Source organism: Sardina pilchardus, chromosome 20, assembly GCF_963854185.1.
Source record: "Sardina pilchardus chromosome 20, fSarPil1.1, whole genome shotgun sequence".
NCBI classification, from domain to species: domain Eukaryota; kingdom Metazoa; phylum Chordata; class Actinopteri; order Clupeiformes; family Clupeidae; genus Sardina; species Sardina pilchardus.
The window spans coordinates 11375570-11402375 of NC_085013.1; the positions used below are offsets into that span (position 1 = coordinate 11375570).

General features: G+C 45.3%; 2 protein-coding genes across 2 annotated transcripts in view; both read left to right on the top strand.

The window, feature by feature from the left end:
• The first annotated feature begins 1268 nt into the window (after positions 1-1268).
• Positions 1269-17925, top strand: maco1b (macoilin 1b). Its single transcript, XM_062523827.1, has 11 exons — positions 1269-1659; positions 4503-4644; positions 6281-6407; positions 8189-8312; positions 9502-9680; positions 10245-10827; positions 12028-12186; positions 12643-12825; positions 13285-13405; positions 13639-13813; positions 15417-17925. Exons 1-11 carry the CDS (start codon positions 1580-1582, stop codon positions 15617-15619), a joined length of 2076 nt encoding a protein of 691 aa, XP_062379811.1. The 5' UTR covers positions 1269-1579; the 3' UTR covers positions 15620-17925.
• Positions 17926-23044: 5119 nt separating this feature from the next.
• Positions 23045-26806, top strand: part of ldlrap1b (low density lipoprotein receptor adaptor protein 1b) — a 39219-nt gene continuing 35457 nt past the window's right edge. The window contains exon 1 of the mRNA XM_062523828.1: positions 23045-23310. Coding sequence (XP_062379812.1) covers positions 23226-23310 — 85 coding nt within the window. The 5' untranslated portion in view covers positions 23045-23225. The remainder of the gene's footprint in view (positions 23311-26806) is intronic.

A 26806-nucleotide genomic window follows, 5' to 3' on the forward strand; every position in this document is an offset into this window, starting at 1 on the left:
AAAACACCCAAAACATTGGAGTCTATGCCGAAATATTGGAGTCCATAATGTTTTATTGAAATGTTGAGACTCTACGTGAGTACATTTTAAGTCACTGGGTTTGTCATAATTCTTTTGTTTTAGTACCCCTTTGACCTTCCCTTTTTCTGACATGTTCTTGGTTTTAACTTCAAATTCAATTTCTGACTGCAAGATCTCTGTCTTCTCTCAGGACACTGATGAATGTATCTATACAAACATAGATTTGCACCCACCAGATTTATTCCGCTTTTACCTTGGTGATCCGCTCACCCCACCCCCCTTTTTTGTTTGTAGGATGTGTAATTGTCTCTTAAGTTAACATTGTATCAATGTATTACAGGATATAGAAGAGCGTGTCAAGATTATTAAGTCAAAATGACCATGGATATGATGTACTTTTTTTTCTGAATTTCACCATGCAAATGATTCTTTAAGAGTTACAAAAGATCACACTGGAGATTTTTGTTTATGAAAGCCGATCACAGGAACATGTAGTCTCCTATGAATAAACAATGTACTACTGTACACATGAATCAATAATTATTTAAATTTTGTATATTTCCATTTTAATACATTATAATGTTGTGATTGAGACAAAAAAAAACATGTATAAATGATTCATTTTAATACAAATGTGTCTATTTGTTGTCATTCCTCATGGCTGCTGTCATTATTTGGATAGGCCTATAGGCCAACATTGAAGTCCTGCGACTAGCAATCAAGGTTACTATTTGGAATATGAGGAGGAGGTATGAATATGCTATTATCCTAAACGAGGTTTATGTTGATGGTTCTGTCCAGACTTTCCCAAGCAAATTATGTCTGGTGGTAGGCTACTCGGCCTACATGACTAGACAGCCTTTAGCCCTGAATATCCCTACAGCGTTATCCAGTCTCTCCTTTTAGCTAACCCACCTCAGCTGCCACTGATGGCCTTTCGTGCTGGCTGTTATGGGTCTGCTGTGCCTACTGTTATGGTGGGTCTACTGTGTGATTTGGTAGGCTATGTACGCAGCTGTCACTGTGCGCTGCCAACGTAATCTGAGCAACAAACTGCGTAGCCTACCTACGCCAGAAACGTTGATAGCCCGCCCAAGATCCCGCCTAGAGGGTTAGAAAATGTTTTTGATAGGGTAGCATGTCATACCTGATTTGTCCACAAAAATGTTGATTGGCTGAATGGAGGGAAACTCATCAGAAGATTTTTTTGCCGTTCCTCTGTTCCACTCTTGGTGGTCGTGGTCGAACATGGCAATACATATGGCTAGTTGTTGTATCAATCAAAATGATAGACGGTAAAGAACGAACTGATTGGATAAGCAGATTGTCTGGCAAGCTCGTGTATGTAAACTGTCGCGTGTGTTGTTGAGTCTGCGCTGAAGGAAAGAGGAGGGCCTTGAAGACAGTGTTTTTATTTATTTCTTTGTTTCAGTGGAAAAAACAATAACAACGATAGCTGCATTACTTGAAATCCTTCCTTAGTAGGTACACTCAACCAAGAAAGAAAACTGGAAAATACAACAGTAAGAATTGAAAAGCCAAAGCGAAGGAGGGGAGGATGAAGCGGCGCAATGCGGACTGCAGCAAACTCCGACGGCCGTTAAAACGGAACCGAATCACCGAGGGTATATACGGCAGGTATGGCGTATAGCTGTGGGTCCTTTATCTGAGCTGGGTTATCGTGGAAATAGCTAGTTAGCATGCTAGCTACCTGGCTACCTTTGTTAGGATCAATGTAATGCTAACAAGCTGGCTAGCTATAACCAACCAACGTTAAGCAACTCAGTAACATCACCTCAACGTTTCCCATTAAAAACAATTTACCAAGCGTCGGTTATCCAAAGAAGTTATACTAGCAATTGAGCTAGCCAATTATCAACTGCTGATTGTCGTTCCCCAGTGTTTTGTTGCTGTCGTTGCTATGTTATTAATTTGATAATGAAACATGATTTAGCTGGGTCTTTGGCTCTGACTTTTGATTGAACGGACACATCTCTAGACCTTGCAAACATTACTGTTACCTACATATGGCGCTGATATTGTGAGCTGTGTAAATAACTTCTCACGTTATGCTATTTGACGTTAGCTACGCGGACGTTGGCTAGCTAGCTAACTGCATTTAAGTAAGCCATTTGTGAAGCTAACGTTTAGCTTACTTGGCTAACAACAGCTGCTGTTGATGTTATTTAAAAAAACAAAATGAGTCCACCACCATGCAATGCGGTGTCTTTATATTCCGAATATTATGTACTGAACCACACGAGATAGCTACCTGACACTGCAGACATTTTCGTTTTTGTCTGTTTAACTGTTATTTACAGTATGTTGATATGGTGCTGGCTCGAGATCCCTGTCAGCTAACGTTAGCTGGCTAGTTAGCATCTGTTGAGGTGAGCTGGCATCATTAACGTTACTAACTGCTACATTTTGGCTGCAGTTTAATGCTGCTTGGGGAGTATGTATCAGTATGGCATTATACGCTCATTGTATTTAGTCGGGTTATTTGTTCAGCACTGTAAAGAAGATGACTCCTTTTGACTTTTGTTAACAGTGCAGGTAGCTCAGGCCCAATGTTATATCTGGCATCTGACGTTATCGTGACTTGCCACACCGCCAAGTAATCCTTCCTGCAGCCTGATTAATGTGAACTTAACAAGTGTCCTCATCAAGCTAACATAATTCAACGCATTCTTTCTTGTATTTGTGTTGCAATGGAAAGTGGGTGGCGCGGAAGTTTAACTTGATGTTTGCCATCATGAGTGTATGAAATATCAGGATCACTCTGGCACAGTATTTTCGGTTAGTTCAGACAGTAGCTACACTTCCCCTTGGTTCCCATCCAAGCACTTTGACGTTTAGATTCGAGAACCTTTCACGGGTTTCTGCTCCATGAGTTTGAATCAAATGTAGATGATTGAAGGATAGGCTCATATTTGCAGGAAACCACAGTGGCTTTCTAAATTTGCTCTTTTACTTGCATCCCTGTGTTATGTTATGAGGAACCTGTGGCTGTGACCACTTAAAGGTATAGCCTACCACTGTTTTTATGTCAGGAAGTTGTATGTTTGGAGTTATACAGGGGCAGAAAGTGTATTATACAGCAGAACTCTCTGATGTACTGAAGCTGTTTCCACCTGTTTCAAAAGCCTTCTCTTTTGAACAAATATAGTGATAATAACATCATGTGAATGTGGGTGTGGGAAAGCCCAGTGGCCATGTCTACTCATCTTCATGGATGTTTCCTCACAGGCGATCTTGCTGCACCCTACATTGGGGTTAGGAACTGCTCTACAGCTGTGGTGGTATTTAGAGGAAAGAATCTACCAGTATTAATAACCACCACTACAGTGCAGTTAATGACCCTCTGTATTGTAGATAAGACTTTCAAACTTTTCATTTCACTACTGCCTCTGACATTCATTTAGTTGCTCTCCACTTTTGGGCATCCCTTGTTCAGTATGGTTCTACAAGGTGCTAGGAGCTTCTTTATCAGTCTACCTCTCCGAGTAGCTCAAAGGGTGTAGTTGTTAGTAGGCATTCTAAGTGGGTGGCCGTGATGAATGCTGAGATGCAAATGTCCATTGCCAGAATGAACATAACACATGCCCAGTGAGACTTGCATATCATAAGCAGCTTAGCCCAAATGCTAAACATGGGTGTAATCTCCCAAACCTGGGAAATGAACACATGCACACACTCTGCTAGCACATCAGGCTGCCATGTCTTCATGGGATTGCCTCAGCTCTGCTTTTAAGATGAGTGTTTAGTGGAATAGTCTAGCAGCAGAGTAGACCGCTCGTGAGAGAAGATACGTGAGGAAAGATATTATATATATAAATGCAACACATTTTCTTGCACGTGTCTGATGTGTGACATGTTTGGTTGGTGTTCCATGTGAAGCCTTGGCACACTGCCCAAATGATTTCATCATGTCTTAATACCACTGGCAAGATGTCATATCCACATGTCCATGTGTGTGACTGACTGGTGATCCACCATGATTGAAAGAAGGCCCTATGTGACACTTTTTACATGCTGAATACTTCACACTTCACAAGGCCAATTTTCTGTGTAATGTGATCTATGGATGTGCCGTATTGCCCATTATTCCTCCCCATGATAAGATTTTGCCATTCGACATTATGGATTAAATAGCCGATGCCGTGCATATGCACTGCCACTTGGGCAGCTTGCATGTAGAGTTCAAACCTACCTACTCTGAGTCTATACCTACGGTGAGAGCCCTCGCGGATAGCTATTCTCAAGACTGTATTCCTATTGTCATATGTATGACCTCGCAAGAAATAACATTAAATATCATGATCTAGTTAAGTCTATCAGCTGCATCTTGATGATTACTTATTTGTCTTTCAGTGTTATGTGTCAAGTTTACATTTTTCAAACTTGACACATAGGCTACAAAAGTGACATCAGTTTGGATGAAATTCACTCATTTTCTGCTTTTCCTCCCTCTCCATCAGTACGTTCCTGTACCTGAAGTTCCTGGTGGTGTGGGGGCTGGTGTTGCTTGCAGACTTTGTGCTGGACTTCAGGTTTGAGTACCTGTGGCCCTTCTGGCTCTTCATCCGGAGTGTGTACGACTCCTTCCGCTACCAGGGCCTGGTGAGTTTGAGATCATACAGCTGCTGCTGCTGCTGCTGCTGCTGCTGCTGCTGTTGTTGTTGTTGTTATGTAAACCCGCTCAGCGGAAAGCCTTTGTAAAATGCATTTTGCAGATTGATGAAAGTTTAATGAAACTTTTGTATGTTGATTGCAGAGTGTTTGTCTGTGTTCTTTCTTTGTGTTCTCTCCTGATGTGCAACAGGGCAACAATGCAATAGATCATATGCATGCAAAATGAATGCAATTCAGTAAATGCTTCATAAGTACTCGGTTCACCTCCAGCTGGTTGACATGAAGAAGCCCTACATGAGCTGATCCCTTTCCATCTGTTATCCTGAACCTGTATGGCCTTTATTGTCAAAGACTGGTGTTGTCATGGTCACTTTTGTGTACCAAAGGCCAAGCATGGAGCCCGCTGGCTTTCTGTGTCAGGTCGCCGAAAGTCAGCCGGGTTGTCGTTTTGAGGGCAAACCAACCAACCCCTCGCGATTTTCAGCGTGGAAGATTAGATTAATGCCGCGGACTGTAACACAGACTGGCAAGCTCCCACGCCCGCCCAGCCCCCACCCCACGCCGGGTTTCCCCCCCGCGTTATCTTTTCTTTCCTGTCATCTCTGGAGCAGCAGGGTCACCACGCTGTCCATAATCTTATTTAACGTGTATTACTGCTGCCGCGATTTAAAGGCTTACATCCAATCTATCAGCAAACCAGCAGCCACGACACCGCAGGATGAGGGCATGCCCCCGCCCCCCTCTCGAGTGTTGCATCACATTCCGCTTCCAGCCTCCCTCTGGGTCGTTTCCATTTCATCATACAGGCCTGTCCAGCGGACCCCATTTTCATATTTAGTGATTTGTGATGCATACTGATTGCGCCTGTATAATATTGTTTGCCACAGAGTAATGGACACGGTTTCGCTGTTGCATTTGCTCGGTTGCCCCAAAGCTGCACGGGGAAATTGCGTTGTGCAGTAAATGTCACGCATCATTAACTCAAAGTTCAGAGGAATATTCAGGCGGCACAGCAGGTGCACCACAACAGTAATTACACTATTTTGTGGAACAAGACACAAAGCAACAACACACACACACACACACAACACTCACAAGGACACACACGTCCCGCACAACTCAGGTGACCTTTCACCAGCGCAGCATTGTGCCATAGTGTGGCTGCGAGGGCTTGTGGGTTTGTGTTTGAAGCAGCCTGCTTTGGTGAAGATGCAATTTGCGACGCAGTTTCGTAAACGGTTGTTATTATTTGTGCTGCTCGACAGTCAATCGAATGGCACTCCTTCCTCCTGTACCCCTGAAGCACTGTGCTGATTGGATTGTCTTGGGTACAGTTCAGACCGAGCCACTGTGCTGTCTTCCCATTTACAGAGCAAGGACTGTGTGCTCAAAAACTCTCTAGTATTCATGCAAACACTGAACAGACAGCTAGAAGACCAGAAGGAGCAATCAACTCAATTTTACCAAAAAAAAAAAGATTTCCTCTACATTTAATTTGTGTTTTCAGGCTTTTTCATCTCAATGTCATTATTTCTTCCTCATTATCTTTGTTTTGAAATATCAGGCTGTCTGCAAGCCTTCTCTAAAACCCACTTTTCCTCCTGTTTCTCCCCGTCTCTTCCAGGCGTTTTCAGTGTTCTTTGTGTGTGTGGCGTTTACATCAGATATCATTTGCCTGCTCTTCATACCTGTGCAGTGGCTCTTCTTCGCAGCCAGCACCTACGTCTGGGTGCAGTACGTGTGGCATACAGGTAAGCACACCCTCCCACACATTCATTTTAACATGATGTGCTCACCTGCACATGTAACCCAGTGTAGGTTTTCACTGTGGCTTTGTAAAGATTTAGAACTAAATCAAGGTTTGCAGTTTGAATCTGGACTGTTAAGCGCTTGCACAAATGTTTGTATTTTTGAAGTCTTGGCTGTTTCACCCACTGCGGTAGAGTCTGGCAGCACAGTGCCTGTGGCATTTTGTTCTCAGAATGTCGGTAGGCTGTGTCTAATGAGGGTTGGCTGGGTAGCGTTTTCTTTTTCTTAGAAGGTGCGCAATGGAGATTTGGCAGAACACTTGAGACCAGAGGGGGTCTGTGATCCTGGCTTGATCCACTGGGTCATTTGTAGTTAAGCTAACTTTGCCAATTCACTAGTCACGGAGCTTGAAGTTGGCTCTGCACTTCATGTATGTGAGATATTTGCCAGAAACTACAGATGAGACACAGCAGGCCCAAAATTATATGGTTATTTAGTGCATAGTTGTCCTTATGAAGAAACCGGTAGACTCATTTTATAGATAGCCAGCTTTTGGCAATTATACCTAATATCTTATACATGTTGTTATAAATCTTTGTTGTGTCACATTATGACCATGACTCCAAAATATGTCACCAAAGCAGGTTGTGTTAACCTTATGTTGCAGGTAATAATTCCATTTATGTCGTGTATTAAGAAAATGCATATCTATGTGTCTTTTCCATAGCTGGAATGCTGTTATAGACATGTAATAGTTTTTAGTTAAACATGTCCAAAATAAATATTCGCTAACTCTAATGGCAAGTGAATCAGGTCAATTTTCGGACAAACATGCATTAAAGCAAAAAGGAGAGAAACCGTATCAAGAAGATAAAGGGGTCCTTAATGTCGCCATTTTCAAATCCAGCTACAGTATGTGGTATGTGTTAGTCCAGTTCCATAGTTTACAGTTAAAAAATAATAATAAAAAAAAGAAAGCAACCATTTGTTTATAGATGCTGCTGATGTTGCAAACCAGCTGGAGACAATTCATTTGCCTAAAGTAGCTGAAAGCCACCTTGAATTTGAATAGAGGGAAATTAAGATTATGAAATCCATTGCTGATCTTAAAATGGTTGCTCTTTATTATAACTCTAGCGATTCCTCAACCCCAGTGGTATCTATTTATCTATCAGCTGGATCAGTAGGTTTTACTGGGCAGTGTGTGTGTGTCTGTCTGTCTGTCGGAGAGGGAGAGTTTTGTTCAGAAATGAATGAGGTAATCATACAGAACTGATATGAAGTATTTATTCTTTAATTTCTGCTCTCTACTGTGACATTTCTGAAGGGGCCATGTATGATGGCAGTGTGCTACTCATTAGTAACTTTGAGAGGTGCTCCTTGAATTATGCAATACTGCAGAGTGTTTGCTATGTGTGTGTGTGTGGTCTAATTTATCCTTCTGAGAATTCTTCTGGGTGTGTATCAGGTGGCTGTCCTATTTGGCCTATGATTTATCAGTTGTGACGGTGGAATGACCCTGGAGTTGAATATGTTGTCTCGGTCCCCTCCTCTCCTCTTTTGCCCAGGATCCCCCCCCCCCCCCCCCTATCTCTGTCATGTCCTCCATATGCTGGGACTGGCCATGAGGAACTCTGTCTCTAGATTCACCAGTTTAACTCATCTTATCTTATCTTATCTTATTTTATTTTATTTTATCTTATCTTAACTCCTCTTTAATTATTGGCCTACTTGTTTTTTAACTTGTCTATGTTCTCTCTTTCTTTTCTTCTCTCCTTCACAGAAAGAGGAGTGTGTCTCCCAACAGTATCGCTATGGATACTCTTTGTATATATCGAGGCAGCTATCAGATTCAAGGATCTGAAAAACTTCCATGTGGACCTGTGCCGTCCATTTGCGGCACACTGGTAAGTAGCTTCAAATCATCACAAACGTATCAAAACTGACCAGAGGCACTAGCCAGTCTTGCTGCTTACTTGACATGACAGACAGAGCTTCATGAAATGCTGGGATGCCCAGTACCAAATAGAGGATGATGGCGCTTGGCGTCTTGTCCTTGCCTCTCTAGCTTGCACTGTTCATTGTCTGGAGTTTAGGACTGTTCCCATGGTACTATTTCTCAGCAAATAACCAAACAGGACCTCCGTTGCCAACACAATTGGGTTTTGCTGAAGGACCCCTGGTGTTTTGGAAATGGACACCAACATGGCAGAATGCAGACAACTGATCTGGCAGTGATGCTTCATAGACTGACTCTCATTTTCCTTCAGCTGCAGTTGGAAAAGAAAAAGAAAAAACGGAACTCTAGCAAAAGATGTTGCCGTAACCGTCGAGCATTCTTTAGTAATCCTAAGATGACTGGATAAAAAGACCTGTAAGGTCGGCTTCAGCGACGAAACGTTTAACACCTCGCTGTAAGAGAAGAAGAGCTCAGTCAGGGTCTTCTTAAACACAGATGAATGACAACAGCACCTGTGACCGATCCGAAAAAGCCACACCATGCTGGTTGTGCAGCTGCTGTTTGGACGCTACAGTGCTTGGTGTGCAGTTTAGCTGCTGCAGAGGCCTGTTGAAAGATGCAGCCCAGAGCTATGCCAGATCCCTCACACACCCCATTAACTTGTGTATCTGCGTTACTTCCACTGAGAGGAGCAGGGCAAGCAGCCTGGCCTCCCCCTGAGCAGCGATGCTCTGGGTCCTCCCTCAGCAGGCAGACGTATCAGACCACACACACACTGGAGAGGGAGGAAGTGAAGAGGTGCTCTGAAGTGTGAAGATAGTTGGCGCCTGACCTGACTGGTGGTTTGGGCAAATAACAACATGTAGTGGGCGGGCGAGACACAACCAATCTACAGAAATAGAGACCTTTTGGGAACGCTGCACAAATGCGGGAATATGCTTTGAAGATTTGGCATTTGCTGATGTGACATTTTCTACTGCCGCTGACGTGTCATTTCCTACTGCTTGTGTGATTTGCAATACCTGGAAAATATTTTCATATTCAAAATGTTCCTCAATAGAGAATTAGTACCAGTATAAGCCACCCTAATCTCTTGTATTTCTCTTCCTTTTTTTCCCCTCTCTCCCCCCTCACAGTATTGGCTACCCGGTGGTGACGCTGGGCTTTGGCTTCAAGAGCTACGTCAGCTACAAAATGCGCGTGCGCAAACAGAAAGAGGTGCAGAAGGAGAATGAGTTCTACATGCAGCTCCTGCAGCAGGCCCTGCCACCAGAGCAGCAGCTGCTCCAGAGGCAGGAGAGGGAAGCGGAGGAAGGTGAGGAGGAGCAGGAGGAGGAGCAGGAGGAGAAGCAGGAGGAGCATGGGGGCTCTCTTCTCACCTGTGTTCAGAACCACACCCACTCACTCTCTATTGAGCTCAGGAAAATATTAAGAGACCACTGCACATTTTTCTGAGGTCATCCTACAGCTGCTGAGTGACATTCAAATGAGTTGATGGTCATATTTGACTATGACAGTCAACTCATACGAATGTCACTCAGCAGCTGTTGAATGACCTCAGAAAAATGTGCAGTGGTCTCTTAATGTTTTCCAGAGCTGCAGTGGTCTATCTAGTGAACCAAAACTTCAGTCATTCACTATAGTGCACTTTGTAGTGGATGTGCTGAAAGCAGACCTTGATTTCTCATGGTAGCGTTCTCATTGTAGTGCTCTCATTGGCTTAGCTTGGCACTCTCTAAGGCTGTCCCCCTCATGGCGACTGTCCCATTCACACTCTCTCCTCTCAATTCATTTTCATCCAGTACTTGCTTGAGCTCAGCTGTTGGCTGATTCACTCACCAACCTCCCCCTCCCTCCCTCCCTCCCTTGTGTTGTCCAGCTGCAGCCGCCAAAGGGATGTCCGAGGACTCTCAGACGCCCGTGTCCCAGAACGGAGGCCCCGCCGTGGGCAAGAAGCCGTCCTCGGGGCCCCTGCCCGAGCTGGAGTACCGGGAGAAGGGGCGCAAGGGCCAGGGGTCGTCGGGGGCCCAGCAGAGCGGCGACAGCAGCAGCAGCAGCAGCAGCAGCTCCAGCAAGGAGCAGGAGTACATGGAGACGCAGCCCAACGGCAACAGCAAGAGACTGAGCCACAGCGACAGTGCCGAGAACCTGCTGCTCAAGGAGGAGAACTCCTTCTCCTCCTGCTGCTCCTCGTCCTCCTCGTCCAACTGCAACGCCAAGAACCAGAAGAACGCCAGCGCGGCGGCAGCAGCAGCGGCGGCGGCGGGCAACTCCTCGCCCCGGGGCAACGGCACGGCCAACGGGAGCGTGCCGTCCTCGGCCCAGCAGCCCGTAGCCTCGGGCAAGGGCGACAAGAAGCAGAGGAGCGGCGGGGGCAAGGGCGCCTCCGCGTGTCACAACAAAGACACGCTGGAGAACTGCATCCCCAACAACCAGCTCAGCAAACCAGAGGCACTGCTGAGGTACACACCCTTACACAGCCTCAGACACCAAGACAAAAGCACACGCCTGTTCACACCATTTTATTGGTGGTTGTGCAAAGGTATCTATTACCCTCTTGACCCTACTTGCTTGGAGGTCTGGTTTGGTTAGGTTACATTCAGATGCATTGGACCACATTATTACTGCATTGGACCACGTGAATAACTACATCCAGCCCCAGCGCGAGATTTAAATCCAGGTCTGGTTGATGCAATGATAAACCTCACAATTGGGATGCACCCGTTGAAATGATCAATCTGTATGTACTTCCAAAGTACCGATATTGATCATTATTGTTCATTAAGTCATTACAAATGTGTGTCCTGCTTACCTTCTTTCATACCGATTTCCATTGTTTCTTAACAAACAACATGGCGTGGTAAGGAGACAGGATTTCGCTAGCACACCTGTTGTCCCACCCTGTGCTTAAAGAGATTGCAGTAGGTCTTATGCTGAAGCAAACACTTGACATCCACAACAGACCGCCCAGATAACTCCAGGCTGCTCACAGCAAGTGGTATAATCTGAGAAGCCACATGCAGCTCTTGAACTTACACAAACACTTGTTGTTGTTCTAGCTCCCAGGCGACCGAATCCCCAAGAAACAAATACAAATACAAATACAAAACCAAAACATATACATTGCTATATAGTCGCCCATATGATCATGCACATGCACGTGTCTAATTTCACACAAATATACTACCCCACACTCTCTCACACTGCAGTGAGTCATGGCCGGTGATCCATACAGTGAAAGTGAGGTGATGAAGTGCCATGCAGAAACTATGGCTATGCTGGTGTGATGTGCCACGGACTTGTGAGGCTTGGCACTCTCTGCCTCCCTCTCCCTTGGCTTTCCTTTCCTACTCCGCATGGTCCTTATTTAACTTTCCTTGCTTTCCTCTCTCTATCTCTCTGTCTTTCTGCTCTCTCTCTCTCTGTCCCTCTCTGTCTGCCTCTCTGTCTGTCTCTCTATCTCTATCTGTCTCTATCTGTTTCTGTGTCTGTCTGTCTTTCTGCTTTCTCCTCTCTCTCTCTTTCTCTCCCTCTCTCTGTCTGCCTCTCTGTCTCTCTCTCTATCTCTATCTGTTTCTGTCTCTGTCTTTCTGAGCTCTCTCTCTCTCTCTGCCTCTGTCTCTCTCTCTCTCTCTCTCTCTCTCTCTCCCTCTCTCTCTCAGGCTGGAGCAGGACGTGAAGCGTCTGAAGGCGGAGCTGCAGGCCAGCCGTCAGGTGGAGCAGGACCTGCGCAGCCAGCTGGGGGCTCTGGGCAGCGCCGAGAGGAGCGTGCGCTCCGAGCTCGGACAGCTGCGGCAGGAGAACGAGGTCCTACAGAACAAGTGAGTGAATATGTCTGTGTGTGTGCGTATGTGTGTGTGTGATACTGTGTGGGTGTGACTGCATGTACCTGTGTGATGGTTTGCACCTGTGAGTGTTAAATCACTTCTATGAAAATGACTTTGCTGCGGCAGAACAGGTGTTGAGCCATGTGGTAATATCTGTTAGAGCAGGGTGTTTGCAACACCATCAGTGTACTTCCTCTGGGCTAGACATGTGGAAAGATATGATGTGTGTGTGTGTGTGTGTGTGTGTGTGTGTGTGTGTAGTGTATTGTCTGTGTATGTTGTAATGTTGATGCTGAAGATTGATGATGATGATGATGATCCTGACATTTACATGTGGTTGAGTAATCCAGTGTTGTGTACAATGCAATGTTTTACAAGTCTGTCTTCTGTGTGTGCGCACGTGTGTGTGTGTGTGTGTGCATGTGTGTGTGTGCGCACGTGTGTGTGCAGGCTGCACAGTGCGGTGCAGGGGAAGCAGAAGGAGCGGCAGGCGCTGGGCTCGCTGGAGCGCAGGCTGAAGCAGGAGCAGGAGGCGCGGGCAGCTGCCGAGAAACAGCTGGCCGACGAGAGGAAGCGCAAGAAGCTGGAGGAGGCCACGGCCGCCCGCGCTGTCGCTCTCGCCGCCGCCTCACGGTACGGACCCACTACCTCCCTCTCACACACACACACACACACACACACACACACAGATGCAATACAGACACATGACTTGTGTCTCTAACAACAAGCATTATGATATTAAACTCGCTATCCCAGAACCTGTTCAATCCAAGAGTTCCCTCTTGAGTTTTGAGTCTGTTTGTATGTGTGTATTTGTTTCAAAAGGGAGGGCACAGATTCTTTGTGTAATGATTGTGTTTGTGTGTGTTTCCTCAGAGAGGAGTGCACAGACTCCCTGTGTAATAGCTGTTTGTATGCATGTTAGTTCTAAAGGGAGTGCACAGACTCCTTGTGTAATAGCTGTTTGTGTTTATGTTAGTTCTAAAGGGAGTGCAGACTCCTTGTGTAATGAGTGTGTTTGTATGTATGTTAGTTCTAAAGGGAGTGCACAGACTCCTTGTGTAATAACTGTTTGTGTGTGTGTTTCCTCAGAGGGGAGTGCACAGACTCCTTGCGGAGGCGAATCTCGGAGCTGGAGACAGAGTGCAAGAAGCTCAGCAAAGACCTGAAACAGAAAGAGGAGCAGATCCACGAGTTGGAGCTCACAGTGCAGGTACCAAGCACACACACACACACACACACACTCATGTATTCACCAATGTACAGTACGCACACAAGGAGGCAGTGTGAGCGCAAGGTCTCCTAGCTATGCTTTTGTCCCTCTTGTCATTTTGCTATTGTGACAAGTGTCCTTCTTCCCCATCTTATTGTCTAGTTGTAAAACTTGTCTTTGGCATGACTGTATCCCAATTGTGAGCGACTCCGTTGTCTCCCCGTACGTGGCAGGAGCTGCACAAGTATAAGGAGAACGAGAAGGACACGGAGGTGCTGATGTCGGCGCTTTCGGCGATGCAGGAGAAAACCCAGCACCTGGAGAACAGCCTGAGCGCCGAGACGCGCATCAAGCTCGACCTCTTCTCTGCGCTGGGCGACGCCAAGAGGCAGCTGGAGATTGCACAAGGTGTGTGTGTGTGTGTGGGTGTGGGTGTGGGTGTGTCTACTTTCCTAGCTCTCTGCAGCCGGTCTTCCAACAAGCACTCTGTTTAATCAGAATCTTTCCAGAACCGTTAGCATCCTGTCATGCTTACACAGAGGCATGCGCACACTGGGCGTGTTCAAAAGGGTTTAGTTTGGTGCTTTCCCATTTTCAAGCATAACAGTTTGCCTGAACATGCCCTGATGCTGACATTTTAACTGCTGCATGATTCTGACACCTGTCTGTTCACTTCAGTCTCCTGCCTGACTGGTGATTCAAATGTGAAAGAGCATTCATGCAAAAAGAATAGGGGAATTGGGAGTACATCTCATTTTATCCTAAAACTAGACTAAACTTGTATAACAATTTGCTGTCTGAATAATAATTTTTAAAAAAAAGGTTTATAGAGAAGGTGGCATGAGTCATCCTCGATATTTTGGTTTTTCCCCTCACAAAGACCGCGCCTCAGCGCAGAGGGATTTGTATCCTGCTCAATCATTCGCGAGTAGCGGCGGTGTTGAGAAAGCTGCTGATGGTGGCGGGGGATAGCGATGGCGAAAGCTGACAGAAGGCGGCCAGATTAGATTTCCACCAGCGTCGTGTCATGCCGTTCTGAGTGAAGATTTGGACACGAGGAGGGTGGTTGGGATGCTGTGAGATTTCCCCAGCACGCCCCTGATCATCGAGCAGCAGGGCTTACTGCCTGCGGCCACTTTCCTGTTTGACTTGGCAAAATGAGATGCCAACTCTGGGATCGTGGGAAAAAATGGCGTGGTGATTTGCCAACTATTGCTTTGAGTTTCATAAGACACTTTCAGTTTTGAATTAGTAGTTGCTTTCAAAGAGCATTAATCCTCTCGTTGTGCTTGGGTAACGAAATCTGTTATAATTCCGTATTTGGCACAGAATGCTTTTAATATTTTGATGTTTTTTTGACCTTGAAAGGTTCCACTTTCCTTCCCCAAGTCGAGCATTAGTGGTGTTCCTGATATGGAATCATACATACTTTGAAGCCCTATTGAATTGTCAGTGCCATTTCTTAAGGCAGAATCTTGAGATACTGTATATAGGGTTTAATAAATATCTACTGGGTTTGTCACCTATTTACATGCCAAAAAGGATATATTCTGAACATATCCTGATATTTTGTATAATGTCACTGCAGTTTCCTTAAATGCAGCTTGAACACCCGAAGGCTGGAGAGTCCGCTCATCGAGTGTGTCTGAGCATCCTATTATCCCGTGCTGCTCTGGAGTAGACATGAGCAGAATAGCTGGGCGCAGAGGACGGCTTTTGTTTCGGTTTCCCGGACACCCAAGGACAACTTTTGTCTCGGGTTCATTGTGCTCAGTTTTCACTCTCCTCCACGCTGTGGTCCGCTGACAGTTTTGAGTCTTAGGGTGGCGAGCGGCTCCAGCGGAACTAGTGTGTGTGTAATATTGACCTGACGTTATTGCAACGTCGTTGTAACGTTATTGCAACGTCGTTGTATGGTCTCTCAGGTTACATATTGCATGCTGTGATGCTATGGGTTACGCTGTTGTTACTGTCACCGTCGTTAATGACGTTCCGTGTGTCGTGTCTCCAGGTCAGATCCTGCAGAAGGAGCAGGAGATCGCCGACCTGAAGCAGAAGATCGCCGAGGTGATGGCGGTCATGCCCAGCCTGGCCTACTCGGCAGACACCAGCAGCATGAGCCCCGTGGCGCCGCACTACTCCTCCAAGTTCATGGACACCACCCCGTCCGGCCTGGACCCCAACGCTTCTGTCTACCAGCCCCTCAAGAAGTGACCGACCGGCCTCCTTCTCACCGTCCCTCTCCCACCTTTTTCTTTTTCTCTTTCTCTCGTTCTCTTTCTCTCTCTCTCTCTCTCTCTCTGCCCCTCTTTCTTTCTTTCTCCCTCCATCATGGAGGACAAAGAGGGGCCCAGAACCAGAGGAACTCTGCATGTCTGCGGCTTAGAATGTTCTCTATCTCTCTTCTATTCCCTCCTCCTCATCCCTTTCTCTTTTGTTTTTCTCTTCCTCCTTCCCCCTCTCCCCCCATCTGGCCGGCGCAGCAGAAGGATGTCGTGTTGTGTGACTGTATTTGTCGTAGTAAAAACTCAAAAGACACAAAAAAGAGACTTCAAGAGATGGTCTACTAGGACGTTTTTTTCTCTCTCGTTGAAGTCAGGAAACCTCACAGAAACGACGTTTCATCTTACATTTAAGCATAAGGAAAGGAATCCCCCCCTCATACCCCCCCCCCCCCCCAAAAAAAAAAAAACCCTTTCTTGTCAGTCTGTTTCTTCTCAGCTTCACTCAATCCATTGGAGTTTAGCTGTAGATTGAGTAGGGTTAGATTGGGGGGTTGTTGTCTATCTTCAACACACGAATTCTACTCACATGCTGGTCCTGGCTCAACAAAAGTCACCTGCAAAAAAAAAAAAAATGTCACCACCGGTGGCTACAAAGGAATGTAATAAATTGTGGACTTGCTCCGTGATAGAACTCCATGTCTTGTTTGAATCCCAAGAACAGGAGGAAACCCTTGTCTCCAAGCACCCCCTGCCACGATACGATGAACAGGTTTTTGGTTACGTGATATGCCAGCCTTCAGTTTATTTGGAGCTCAAATGGAAATGTTCCCAGATTAAAGAAAAAAATAAATCCAGCAAAGTGAAATTTTCTTTTAAAAAGAGCATAAATGCAAGCCTGTTCAGTCCCTTAAAACCTTAAATCGTTCCCCCCCTAAGCTCTGCCCCTTGTGTTCAGGTCAAACGTCCCTCAAATTAAAACTGATCAGTGCCTTGAGATAGCAGCTCATTGATGGACTGGACTCCCTTGCCCAGCCAAGGTGCCCATCAGAGTCCGCTGTGCTCTGTCTCTTGGATTGAACAGGTGTGAGAGAGCTACATTTGGTTAGCCAATGGGGAGCTGGCTGAGGACTGGTTACATAGAAGCCTAGCTGAAGCCTTTGGTGGGTCATTTGCAGAACTAGAGCACTCGCTGGAAGTTTCCGTCGAGTGCTGTAGCGGTCATGGCAAAGTGACCTGCACAAGGCCTTCAGGCTTGGTTAGTCAGAGCCCTCGTGCGCTTCAACCTGTTGTTATTGGCCTCTTTGTAGAAGTCTCGCAGTCATGTGTCCAATCAAGAGATAGAACAGCCCTGACCTTGGTGGATGCTGTACCCCCTGGCAATGTCACTCCTCTATAGCAGTCCCAGGAACCAAATCACATGTGAAGCTTCCTGCTGCCACAGCAACACTCCTGGCCAGATCGGCCCCGTGGTTTACGTCATTCAAGTGGACATCAATGTTATAATGATTCATAATTGGACAGCGTATGAGGGAATGAGGGGAATTGCCCAGATTATGCAGGCCTGTTGAATGACAAGTAGTTCTGTTGATTATTGCATTATTATTCTGTTTTCATATGGCAGTGTTAAGACAGTATCTGACCGCAGTCCTTGCCACAACCGAAGCTTGTTTTGATTTTTTTCACTGGGGGGGCTTTTGGGTTTCAGCGCCCCAGCGCATCCCTGTGGAAAAGGACCGACTCTGGCTCATGTTTAGCGTCCTCCCCCGGCAGCAAAAGGTTCATAGAGATGTGTCCTGTCTGCAGCGTTCTGCCATGGTGGAGCCTTGCCAGTGCATCACTGACCTTAGTGAGCCCTGGAGGAATGTCACTGTATTTTCATTTTGCTCAAGGCAAAAAGTATTAGTGATGCAGTACGTTGAGGCCAAAAAAGTTTACCTGTTCTGCTTAATGTTTATGTCCCCTCATGCAGGGCTTAGATTGATTGATGGATTTATGTGATTTTTGCTGTCATTTCATGTGGTTGGTTCTTCTGAGTGTTTACGTGGTATGCTGGACAAACAGATTTTCTTTTTTTAAGTGCAGATGACAATGGTTCCAGTGTTTGGAAATAATGGTAAAAGGTCAGTCAGCTGAACGTTTAATGGGAAAAACATTTGTTTGTTGGTTTTTTTTTTGTTTTGTTTTTTTCTTTTTGCCCTTGGTCGCTTCTCGCTCTGTCTCTCTCCTCCAGTCTGGATCTCAGTTGCGGTCTCTTTCTGTGAGGTTTTCAAGGGATTAAAGAAGGGTTTTCTTGCACATGGAGTTTGACTGGTTATTCATGTCTGAGTGGAGACCGTCCAAAACGTGTTAGATATTCCAATGGCAGTTCTCTGAAATATTGAATTTAACGGCCATCTGCTCTTACATACTGGACACATACGGAAAATCATAAACATGATCCTTTTAAAATAACAACTTGACTTGTTGCATTTGCCAAAGCTTTGACCACTGATGATGATAAATCAGAGCCACTCTGCATGCAATACTATAGAAGTTGTGGTAAAAAGCCAGATAATGTCCTGTGGATTCAGTAAGTCTCTTATGCCACTAGAGGGAGCTAAAGGCACAGCTTCTCAAGTCCTGCTTATGGTGCGTGTCAAACAGCAGCCTTTGGGTAACTTGTAACTGGACAGTATTATACCAAAAAACGAAACATCTAAGGTAAGCTATATTGTATACTGTATATTTTATACTGAATCAAGCATTTGCTGAGGGATTAGGTACATTTTATATCAAAACACTTTGAGTGAAGTTTAAAGTTATGGACCATAATGATGAAGCAATATAGCTATTTATCTATTTTAGTGTATAAAGAGGATTTCACTGATTCACTGACTTATTTGAGAGAGTGTTAAGTGTTGTTAGTGTGTGGTGGGGGGTCTGTGAATACGATTTTTCTGTTGTACTATCAGGACCGTCAAATGGCCAAAACAAATGACCTAACCAATGACTTTATTTTATTAATGTTTTCCCTTGCTAAGGTGTAGGGGTGACCGTTTATCACTAAGGGCAAGAGTTATGTGGACCATGAGGTTCAAGGCGACGTTGTCATGGGAACACGGTAATGGGGGAGGTGGTGTTAATATATTGATGACCTTAATCCATGGATGAGTTTAAGTAGTTAAATCACTTTCCTCCCTCTGTCTGTTTCCTCTCTCTCTCTGTTTCTGTCTCTCCTTACCTCCCTAAGGCCAGAAGTTTATTAAGAAATTATAATTAACCCACTGATTTCTGAAGTGGAAAGGCAAGGGATGGTGAGGTGGGCTTAAGGGAGAGAAGGTGATTTAATGCATGGATGACAACTGTTATGCCCATAATTAAGATGCTCTACTTTTTAAGATTGTGAAGGGTTGTTCAATTAACTCATTTACCTTGACATACATGCATATTCCACATCTGACTACATTAATTATATAGCCACACACATATATTTCACTCAGGTAGACATTGTGTAATGTGCACCACACACATATCATATTCGCTACATATAGCACATTCTATTTTAAATTCTGAAACAGGTCTGCTCTATTATGCACACAGGCTGTGGATTTCACGCATGGGGTAAGTTTGGCTGCAGTCTCCTTGCATGGAAGCAGAAAGGGCCTTCATGCCAACTCGTCTTGCCAACACTTGATGGCTCCCTGTGTGGCCCTATGTGCACAGGCCGTGGGGTGCCCTTTCAGTCTCTGAGGATACAAAATGGACTGTTGGGCCACCTGCACTGCACATGACTTTCGACCTGACTATAAGCATGTCGTATCATAACCACATTAAAAAGCCTGATTGAGACCATTAAAATATGAATGAGCATTTGTGGACTTGTCAGTCGATAGCCCAACACTGGAGTTATTCTTTGTGCGTTAGCTGGGTGGGCCGCTCCTGGACAGAGCTACACATTCAACTCTGAATGACAACAAAAGAAGCAGTCTCTGCTTGGCTTTAAAAACAACTGACTGCATCCACGCAGAAACACTGGTGGCTGCTGTTCCCGTGCAGATATGCCATGATGTGCAGTCACTGTTTTTACAGTTAAAGAAACATCATTAGCATAAAGCCCCCAATCAATAATTTACAGCTCTATCATACTTAGCATGTTGCTCACGTTCTCCACAGCAATGATTTCAGTAGTGCTAGAAGCAGGGGCGGAGCTAATGGTTCACTCTAGACGGGGCGATGACCTATTGTGGGCCCCCGCGTGCGTGCGTGCGTGCGTGCGCGCGCAACAAGACTTTCAAAGCGCTGACAATATTTGTCCTTTCCACGGTTAGGTTCGTGCATGGTCCGTTAAAAAGTAGCCTTAAGGGTACTAAACTACTATACTAACATAGCTTTAAACAGGTAATGAACGTTCTGACAAGCACACCCATTCCCTACCTTGTTCTTGCCCATCTGAAATAACGCCTCTAGCTTTGCTGCCTCCATCCTTTCTGTTTTCGTTGTTTACATCCATGATGAGTCTTAAGTTAGTAAATTAGCTTAACAGTATATGGCGATAAAACAGCAAATAGGCCTATCGCCGCGTAAAAAGCAACAACAAATAGGCCTAGTCTTGCGAGGCTGCGCTGCTCAAACACATTATGTGCATATAGACCGGCTACTTCTGACTTTGATAGCCTAACGTGTTCACTAACTTTGCATTAAATTGTAGCCTATGTCATGCAGTTAATGGGATACTGTGCTGTATTGAGAAGTTATGGTAGGCCAATTTTGTATGAATACACACACACGCACATGGGACATTTTCTCTCGTTGTTGAGCAATGCGCAATGCGTACGGCCGTACACCTGCCAGCTACTCGGTGTTTATCCCAACATCATGTTTTTGTTTATCCCAACATCATGTTTTTATTTAAGCCATTCATGTTGTGCTTATTGGCTGGGGCATGTTGTTTTCTTTCATGTCGATTCAAGATTGTTTGTGTAGGCTAAACTACCGGTCAAAACTCTCACAGTTTAATTTCACTACGCTTGCCCGTTTAGGCTTATTGTTTTTTTTTTTTTTTTTTACAAGATTAGGCAATACACCGAGGCAGGAACTCCGCTGACACTAAGTGTTGGTGACAGAGGTAGCCATACCGTACTGTATCTCAAGTTATGGCCGGGATTTGTATTTCTTGGCTGCGCAATAACTTAACCAACACAGCGCACGTTGAATGAATTGACTGCCTTGTGCGTAAACAGCAGTGGAAATCCCGACAGTGTTTCAACATCATGAAACATTTAGTGAACCATCAAATACCCCCTTATTGCATTGGCCATCAGTCCAAACATAAAGCAATATAATCAAACAGTGTAAGAGTAAATTAGACCCCAAAACAAACCAAAAATGTTCTGCTTTTGATGGCATGCCGCTCCGTTCCAAATGAAACGCATGTCTCACAATAAAACGCACGTATGCAGAGCCTAATTAGCCGAAATAAAGTGGGCATAATTTGAGGAGTTACAGGTAGGCCTAGGCAATCTCCTGCCAACCTAGCCTATCTTCTTGTCTCTATTGAAGTTGTAGCCTACCTATTTCGTGTGTTTACAGCAACATTGACATTGACATGTTCCGTGTGCGGATATAGCGAGGCTTTCCAGGCTATCAGAACTTTTTTTTTTAACCGTTTATGTTCATCGGCGCAGCCTACTACGATGCGAACTGACAGCTGTTGCCACGCGTATGCTCCAGACTCTAAATAGGTACAGTATATAGATCTTGCTAACTCACTTGATTTTCTGTAATACGGTAAATGCAACCTGTAGCCTAGGCTACCTCAGAAAACCCAGACAGGTCGTGCATCAGTTTCGCTTTTAAAACACGCCAGTGTAGCGTGAGAGGGGAAATGCCTGTTGCGGGCTATGCAGTGTTTAAGGGCATGACAGACGGGCTCCCATTGTGAGGGCACTCTACGGACCAGCGGCATCTTTAGTAGCATCAGCAATCAGTACATATAAGCATCGTTAAATACAACAATTCAGCAAGATAGATTTGGCCAAAGGTGGGCCCCCTGCCTGCACCCGTGGGCCCGGAGCGACCGCCCCCCCTGCCCCCCCACTCGCTCCGCCATTGGCTAGAAGGAAAACAGCAGGGACCATATGAGAGCTGAGTAAACATCAAAGAGTCCTGTTTCGAATGTGGTAGTTACACTAAGCTTCCTACTGATTCACTGACTGCTTTCTTGTGTGCTCTGTCTCTCCCGCGCCCTCTCTCTGCCTGATCCCTGCTGCTTTGAACATGACATTCATCTCTGACATCTATGGGGACAAATGTTGCCTTTGTGTTCGGAGAAAGGGCTTCTGACTGAGATATAGAATTGCTGAGTGAAAAGACAAGGAGATTTGTAGAAAAAACATGATGAGATCTGAGAGCTGATGTCCTCTGTGCTGGAGAAATGCTTATTTTTATCTGTGTAACCCTCGCAGGTTAATGCCATGTTACACTGCATATTTACGCTCAATCTGCATAACACACAGCCAAGTATTCACTTTAAGTGCCATTTACATACATTGGGCGGATGTTCTTTCAAGATGAGGAATGCTGCACTCATCTTGCCAAAATAAGAACAAGGTGGATAGAAAGGAAATGAGGGTAGTGGCTACTCAGTGGTGGTCTTTGAACTTGAAAAACATGTCTGATCAGAAAAATGTGCTTTGTGTTTTTAAAGGTGCTTGGGTTTGTTTGACAAAAGACTTCTCTGACTTCTGTATCCGCAATGTGGACATGCAGCATTTCTGGATGCCTGTCGTCTCTGTAATGAGTAGGCCTACAATCAGCTAGCAAACTACAGAGGGCTGTGTGTGTGTGTGTGTGTGTGTGTAGCCTATGTGAGATATATAGAGACCGAGCACAAGACTGAAAGTACTTTAATAGAAGCAGGCTTACATTTAGCCTACTGTTCTCCCCTTTGTCATAGACGAGGTGAAATGTTTTGAAGGAAACCTGCCTGTCTAATTCACAGCAACTCCCCTGGGTCCTCTTGGGGTACCAGTCCAGCCAGACAGCTGGGCTGCGTGACTAGACGAGTGAGCCTGTCATCCTGCTCCCCGCTGGCTGATCTTCCAGACAGAGGATCTGTCACCTTGCACCTGGCTGTGGGGTCTGTTGGGACTGCATCCAGAGGTGGACTAAATCAATAGACCTTCAGTTCTGACACACACTGAACCGTCTTTCTCTAAGTAAGTATCTTGGGACTGTATTTGAACATCAGGCTATGCTTAAATAGAGTAGTGGAAGTCAATCTAGTTAAACAAAGGGCCAAGGCTACATAAATACATACCCTGACCCTGCGCGCCAATTAAGTACCGCCTCCTCTGGAAAAAAAGAAACACAAGAGATTCTCGCGCGTGTGGTTACTCTGCGACGTCATGTGCATTATCCGGTTAATTTACATACGCATCACCGCCCACCGCTGGTGAGCATGAGCAGCCATCCGCTCCAGCTGTCCTTTCAGACTGGGAAAAAACAGGTTGCGGGAAAAGTTTGCGAGTACGTGAAAATCCAGTTTAGTAGTTCGAGCCGTGAAGGCGAAATACCGGAGCGCACAGAGCTCTGAACATTCTCGTTGGATTAAAATTATGGATGCTTTGAAGTCGGCGGGGAGAGCCATTATTCGGAGTCCTAGTATTGCTAAGCAATCTTGGAGTTATGGCAAACACAAAAGTAAGTTTCGGTCTTTTCGCGGTGAACCAGTTGAATGGTCTTTAGCATGGTGTCTTCATACTGCTAACGTTATAAATGTAAGACTAGCTTTTGAACGTGAAGGGTTGGGTTGTCTGTCCAAGCACCGAGAGGTAGCTATGTAAGTTAGCTAGCAGGTTTATGCTGGCAATGATGGTTGGTTAATTTAGTAAGTTGTGCTTGTGACATTAAACTGCTGCGAAGGATGGGGAAGCTACAGCAACTGTCTCTAATATTTAAACAGATGCCATGGCAGCTAAGTTTTTGGTTTGCTTTGTACAGACAAGATGGATAGTCAAACAAACGACGTAAAGCTCACAGGGCACCACGTTAACTTAGGCTATAATGTTAGCCATATGTTCTAGTTAATATCAGCGATACAGTTTGGTTTATTGCCTGTAACCGGGCTAACCACGTTCAATACATAAACTTGCACTTGTAGACTTAAAGTGTCGCTAGTTTCACATGTTTCCATAAGATCAGGTATGTTAACCTCCAACGTCAGTGTTTTTGGACTTTTCGCATCTGAATGAATGATGTTCTACAGTTCAGTTTCCTTGAAGCCATCTCCTGGCACGAAGCTAAGATAGTCTAAGCAAGCTAGCTGCATCCATTCATGCTTGCAGTTTTAATACGTAGCTTAACCTCTATTACTTAACGTTTGGAAGTGTTGACGGCTAGTAGTTTTTTCTTCTAAGTGCATTTGAGTCTGCTTATAAAGCATGAACGTGGCTATCCGAAACCAGATGATGGGTTAACTTGCTGGACAATGGGCACAGTTTTCGAACTTCTCCAGCCTGCGTTTTCCCAGCCTGTGAGGGTCCCCATAAATTATACTTTGCAGATGGTCAGTTTTCCGTTCCAAGCTAAACCGTGTTTTTATTCCCACAAGCTGATCTATGTCATCTGCCTCAATATCTCGCCACGTCACCTCTGGGCAGGGTTGTGTTGTGTCTTAAAAAGTGGACGTTGCAATATATAAAAAAATGTGGAAGTGAGAATAGTAAAAAGTGATGCGAAGCGTTTATTGTGATTCGCCCTTATTGTGTAACACCTTAAATATGGTGACAAAGAAGCTTGTTGGCAACCTAGTGTTGGGGTGATGCGCTTTTGGAGAATTCGTTGCGCTACGGCATAGTGCTTTTGGATGCTGGGATTGCCAGAGAAAGACTGGAGAGACAGAACATCATCAACCCTAGGTAGTAACATTTGTAATCCCTGTGATGCTTCTTGACACTAATTTGGATGCATTTGACTGGAAGGCTACCACAAAAGCGCCCAACTCGAGTACCCAACCATTTATCTCTCCACAGTACGAGGCGTCCGGGTACCGTGTCCACGCTGAAGCAATGCCTGACATCGTGATCGAGGTTGGCATCTTGCTGCTCATCAGAGCTCCTGCTGGGGCTTTGATATCCGTACTGGCTGTTTTAACAGTGCGAACAGCGGGATTCTGGCCATGCGCAGTCGCCAGGCTCGGCTGCACTACCTCTCGCCGCTGTAGTGTGGCTATTCAAAGAGCAGATTAGCTGCTTGGTAACCTTATTGTTTGGTTTCACTAGAGACCCCCCTCCCCTTCCCCGCGTGCCATCCTCTGACAGAGCTGTGCTTTTGGGGCCAGAGTGTTGCCACGTGTTTGTTTTTCTCTTTGCTTTTCATTTCAGTCTCCCTAGCAAGCACACTGTGTGGCCACAGGCACGAGCAGCATTAACAACTAAGTGTGCATGATGGCCAGTGTCCAGCACTGGGCACTGATAACACTAATATCCATGGCAACAGGACATGGGAAGTCTTTCACTGTATGGCTTAATTGCTGACACCACCTCCCATCTTCCGTTGCTATGGCTTTTACCTCCCCTTCTCTCTTCCATCCTTTAAATACCTTTCGTGTCTGTGTGTGTGTCTGTGTGTGTGTGGGAGAGGAAGACGTACAAAGAGAGAGATGGATGGAGAATGCACATGAGAGATTTCCCAGTATCTTTGTTCTTGCCCATGGCTTCTAGTTGAACCACGTGAAGGTTCAGGTTTGATCTTGTCAAAGTGGATGAAAGCTCAAGACTACTTAGCCCCATCCTAGTCCTGAGTGTTTCTGCAACAGATCAAAAATGTTTTACTCATGTGTCATACTCTGAAGTGTCGTTTGTTCACCTGAGAGGGTTTCGCTTTGATGGAGGTGTGTCTGGGAGCAGATGTGTTGTAACAGTAGTAGGTTCTTACCTTGGGCATAGTTGGGAAACTCCCTAATGGCTCAAAGAGGTTAGATTGTCTAGATCTACCCTCTGAGACCGAGTTATTTTTAACCCTCTCTTGGCCTTTTTATCTGCTGAATTATAGTGCTGATTATGAGAACACCAAGCAGGGCACATCATCTCCTTATGAGCCTTTTCTCTCTTAACCTGCTGTGTTCCTTCCATTCTCATTTATCTAAGATGTGACTCTTTAATTGAGGAAATTTGCTGTGCTGAGGAATTGGGTTGTGGTTGTAAATATTGTGATTTATTTAAAGTGTCACTAAAGCACTTTCCCCCTATCGCACTCATGCTATTTGTTTATCCAGCAAATAATATGTCCACACCACAGACAAGGTCAAGTATGTTGCATGCTTTTATTAAAGTATGATGTATTGCGACATTGAGCAAGTCAAAATAGTAGGGTTTTTTTATGTCTCTTTCCATCTAGCTACAGATCCGCTACCCGATCTGGTAAACTTGCATAGTGTGGTTACAGCCAATAGAGGACCGCTATGCGAATGCAGAAGTGCAGGTCACCCTGTAACGAGTTGATGAACCACTGAAATGATTCTGGAAACATTATTTTAAGGTACAAAAACCTCTTTAGTGTTGCTTTAATCAGATGTTTGAGGTGGTTTGTGGCTTCATTTTGTTGATCAGGTAAACAGGCTTTTCTCTTAGCCAACACTACAACAAAGCCACAGTTCACAACTTGTTGCTGAACCTGCTGGGCGAGGGCATCCCTTCAGTATCTGTTGCTGAAACGGCTGGAGGAGGGTTTCCCCTTTCACACTTGGGGTCTAAGCGAACTAGTTTGGGCACTTTTATCCCGTGATGCATAGAGTGTCTGTAACTGGTTACGATGGAAAAAAAAAATAGCCTTCAAGGCAGGGCGAGCAGTGTCATGAAAGGTTTCTTAAAAGTTCTCATAATAGAGAGCAAGTGTACTGTTTTGCATGACTAATTCCCTCTTTGTGTTGGCTGTACTAGTGTTCTCCGCCAGGATGCCACTGGAGGATCATGTCCTCATATCATGCTTAAAGTCATCCACCAGGCCCAGCCCATGGCCCCGCTGCCAGCCTCTAATGGAGATTGCTTCCTTCCGTGCCCTTTTATGGGGCTGTAAAGCGTCAGATTTACTGTCGTGCGGCATCTTCTCTATCTCACCCAGGCTGGTCCTGGGTCTGCACCCTGAGCCCTGACACGCGATAACAGTGCTGACTCAGGCTCGGCGCACTCGTGTGTCA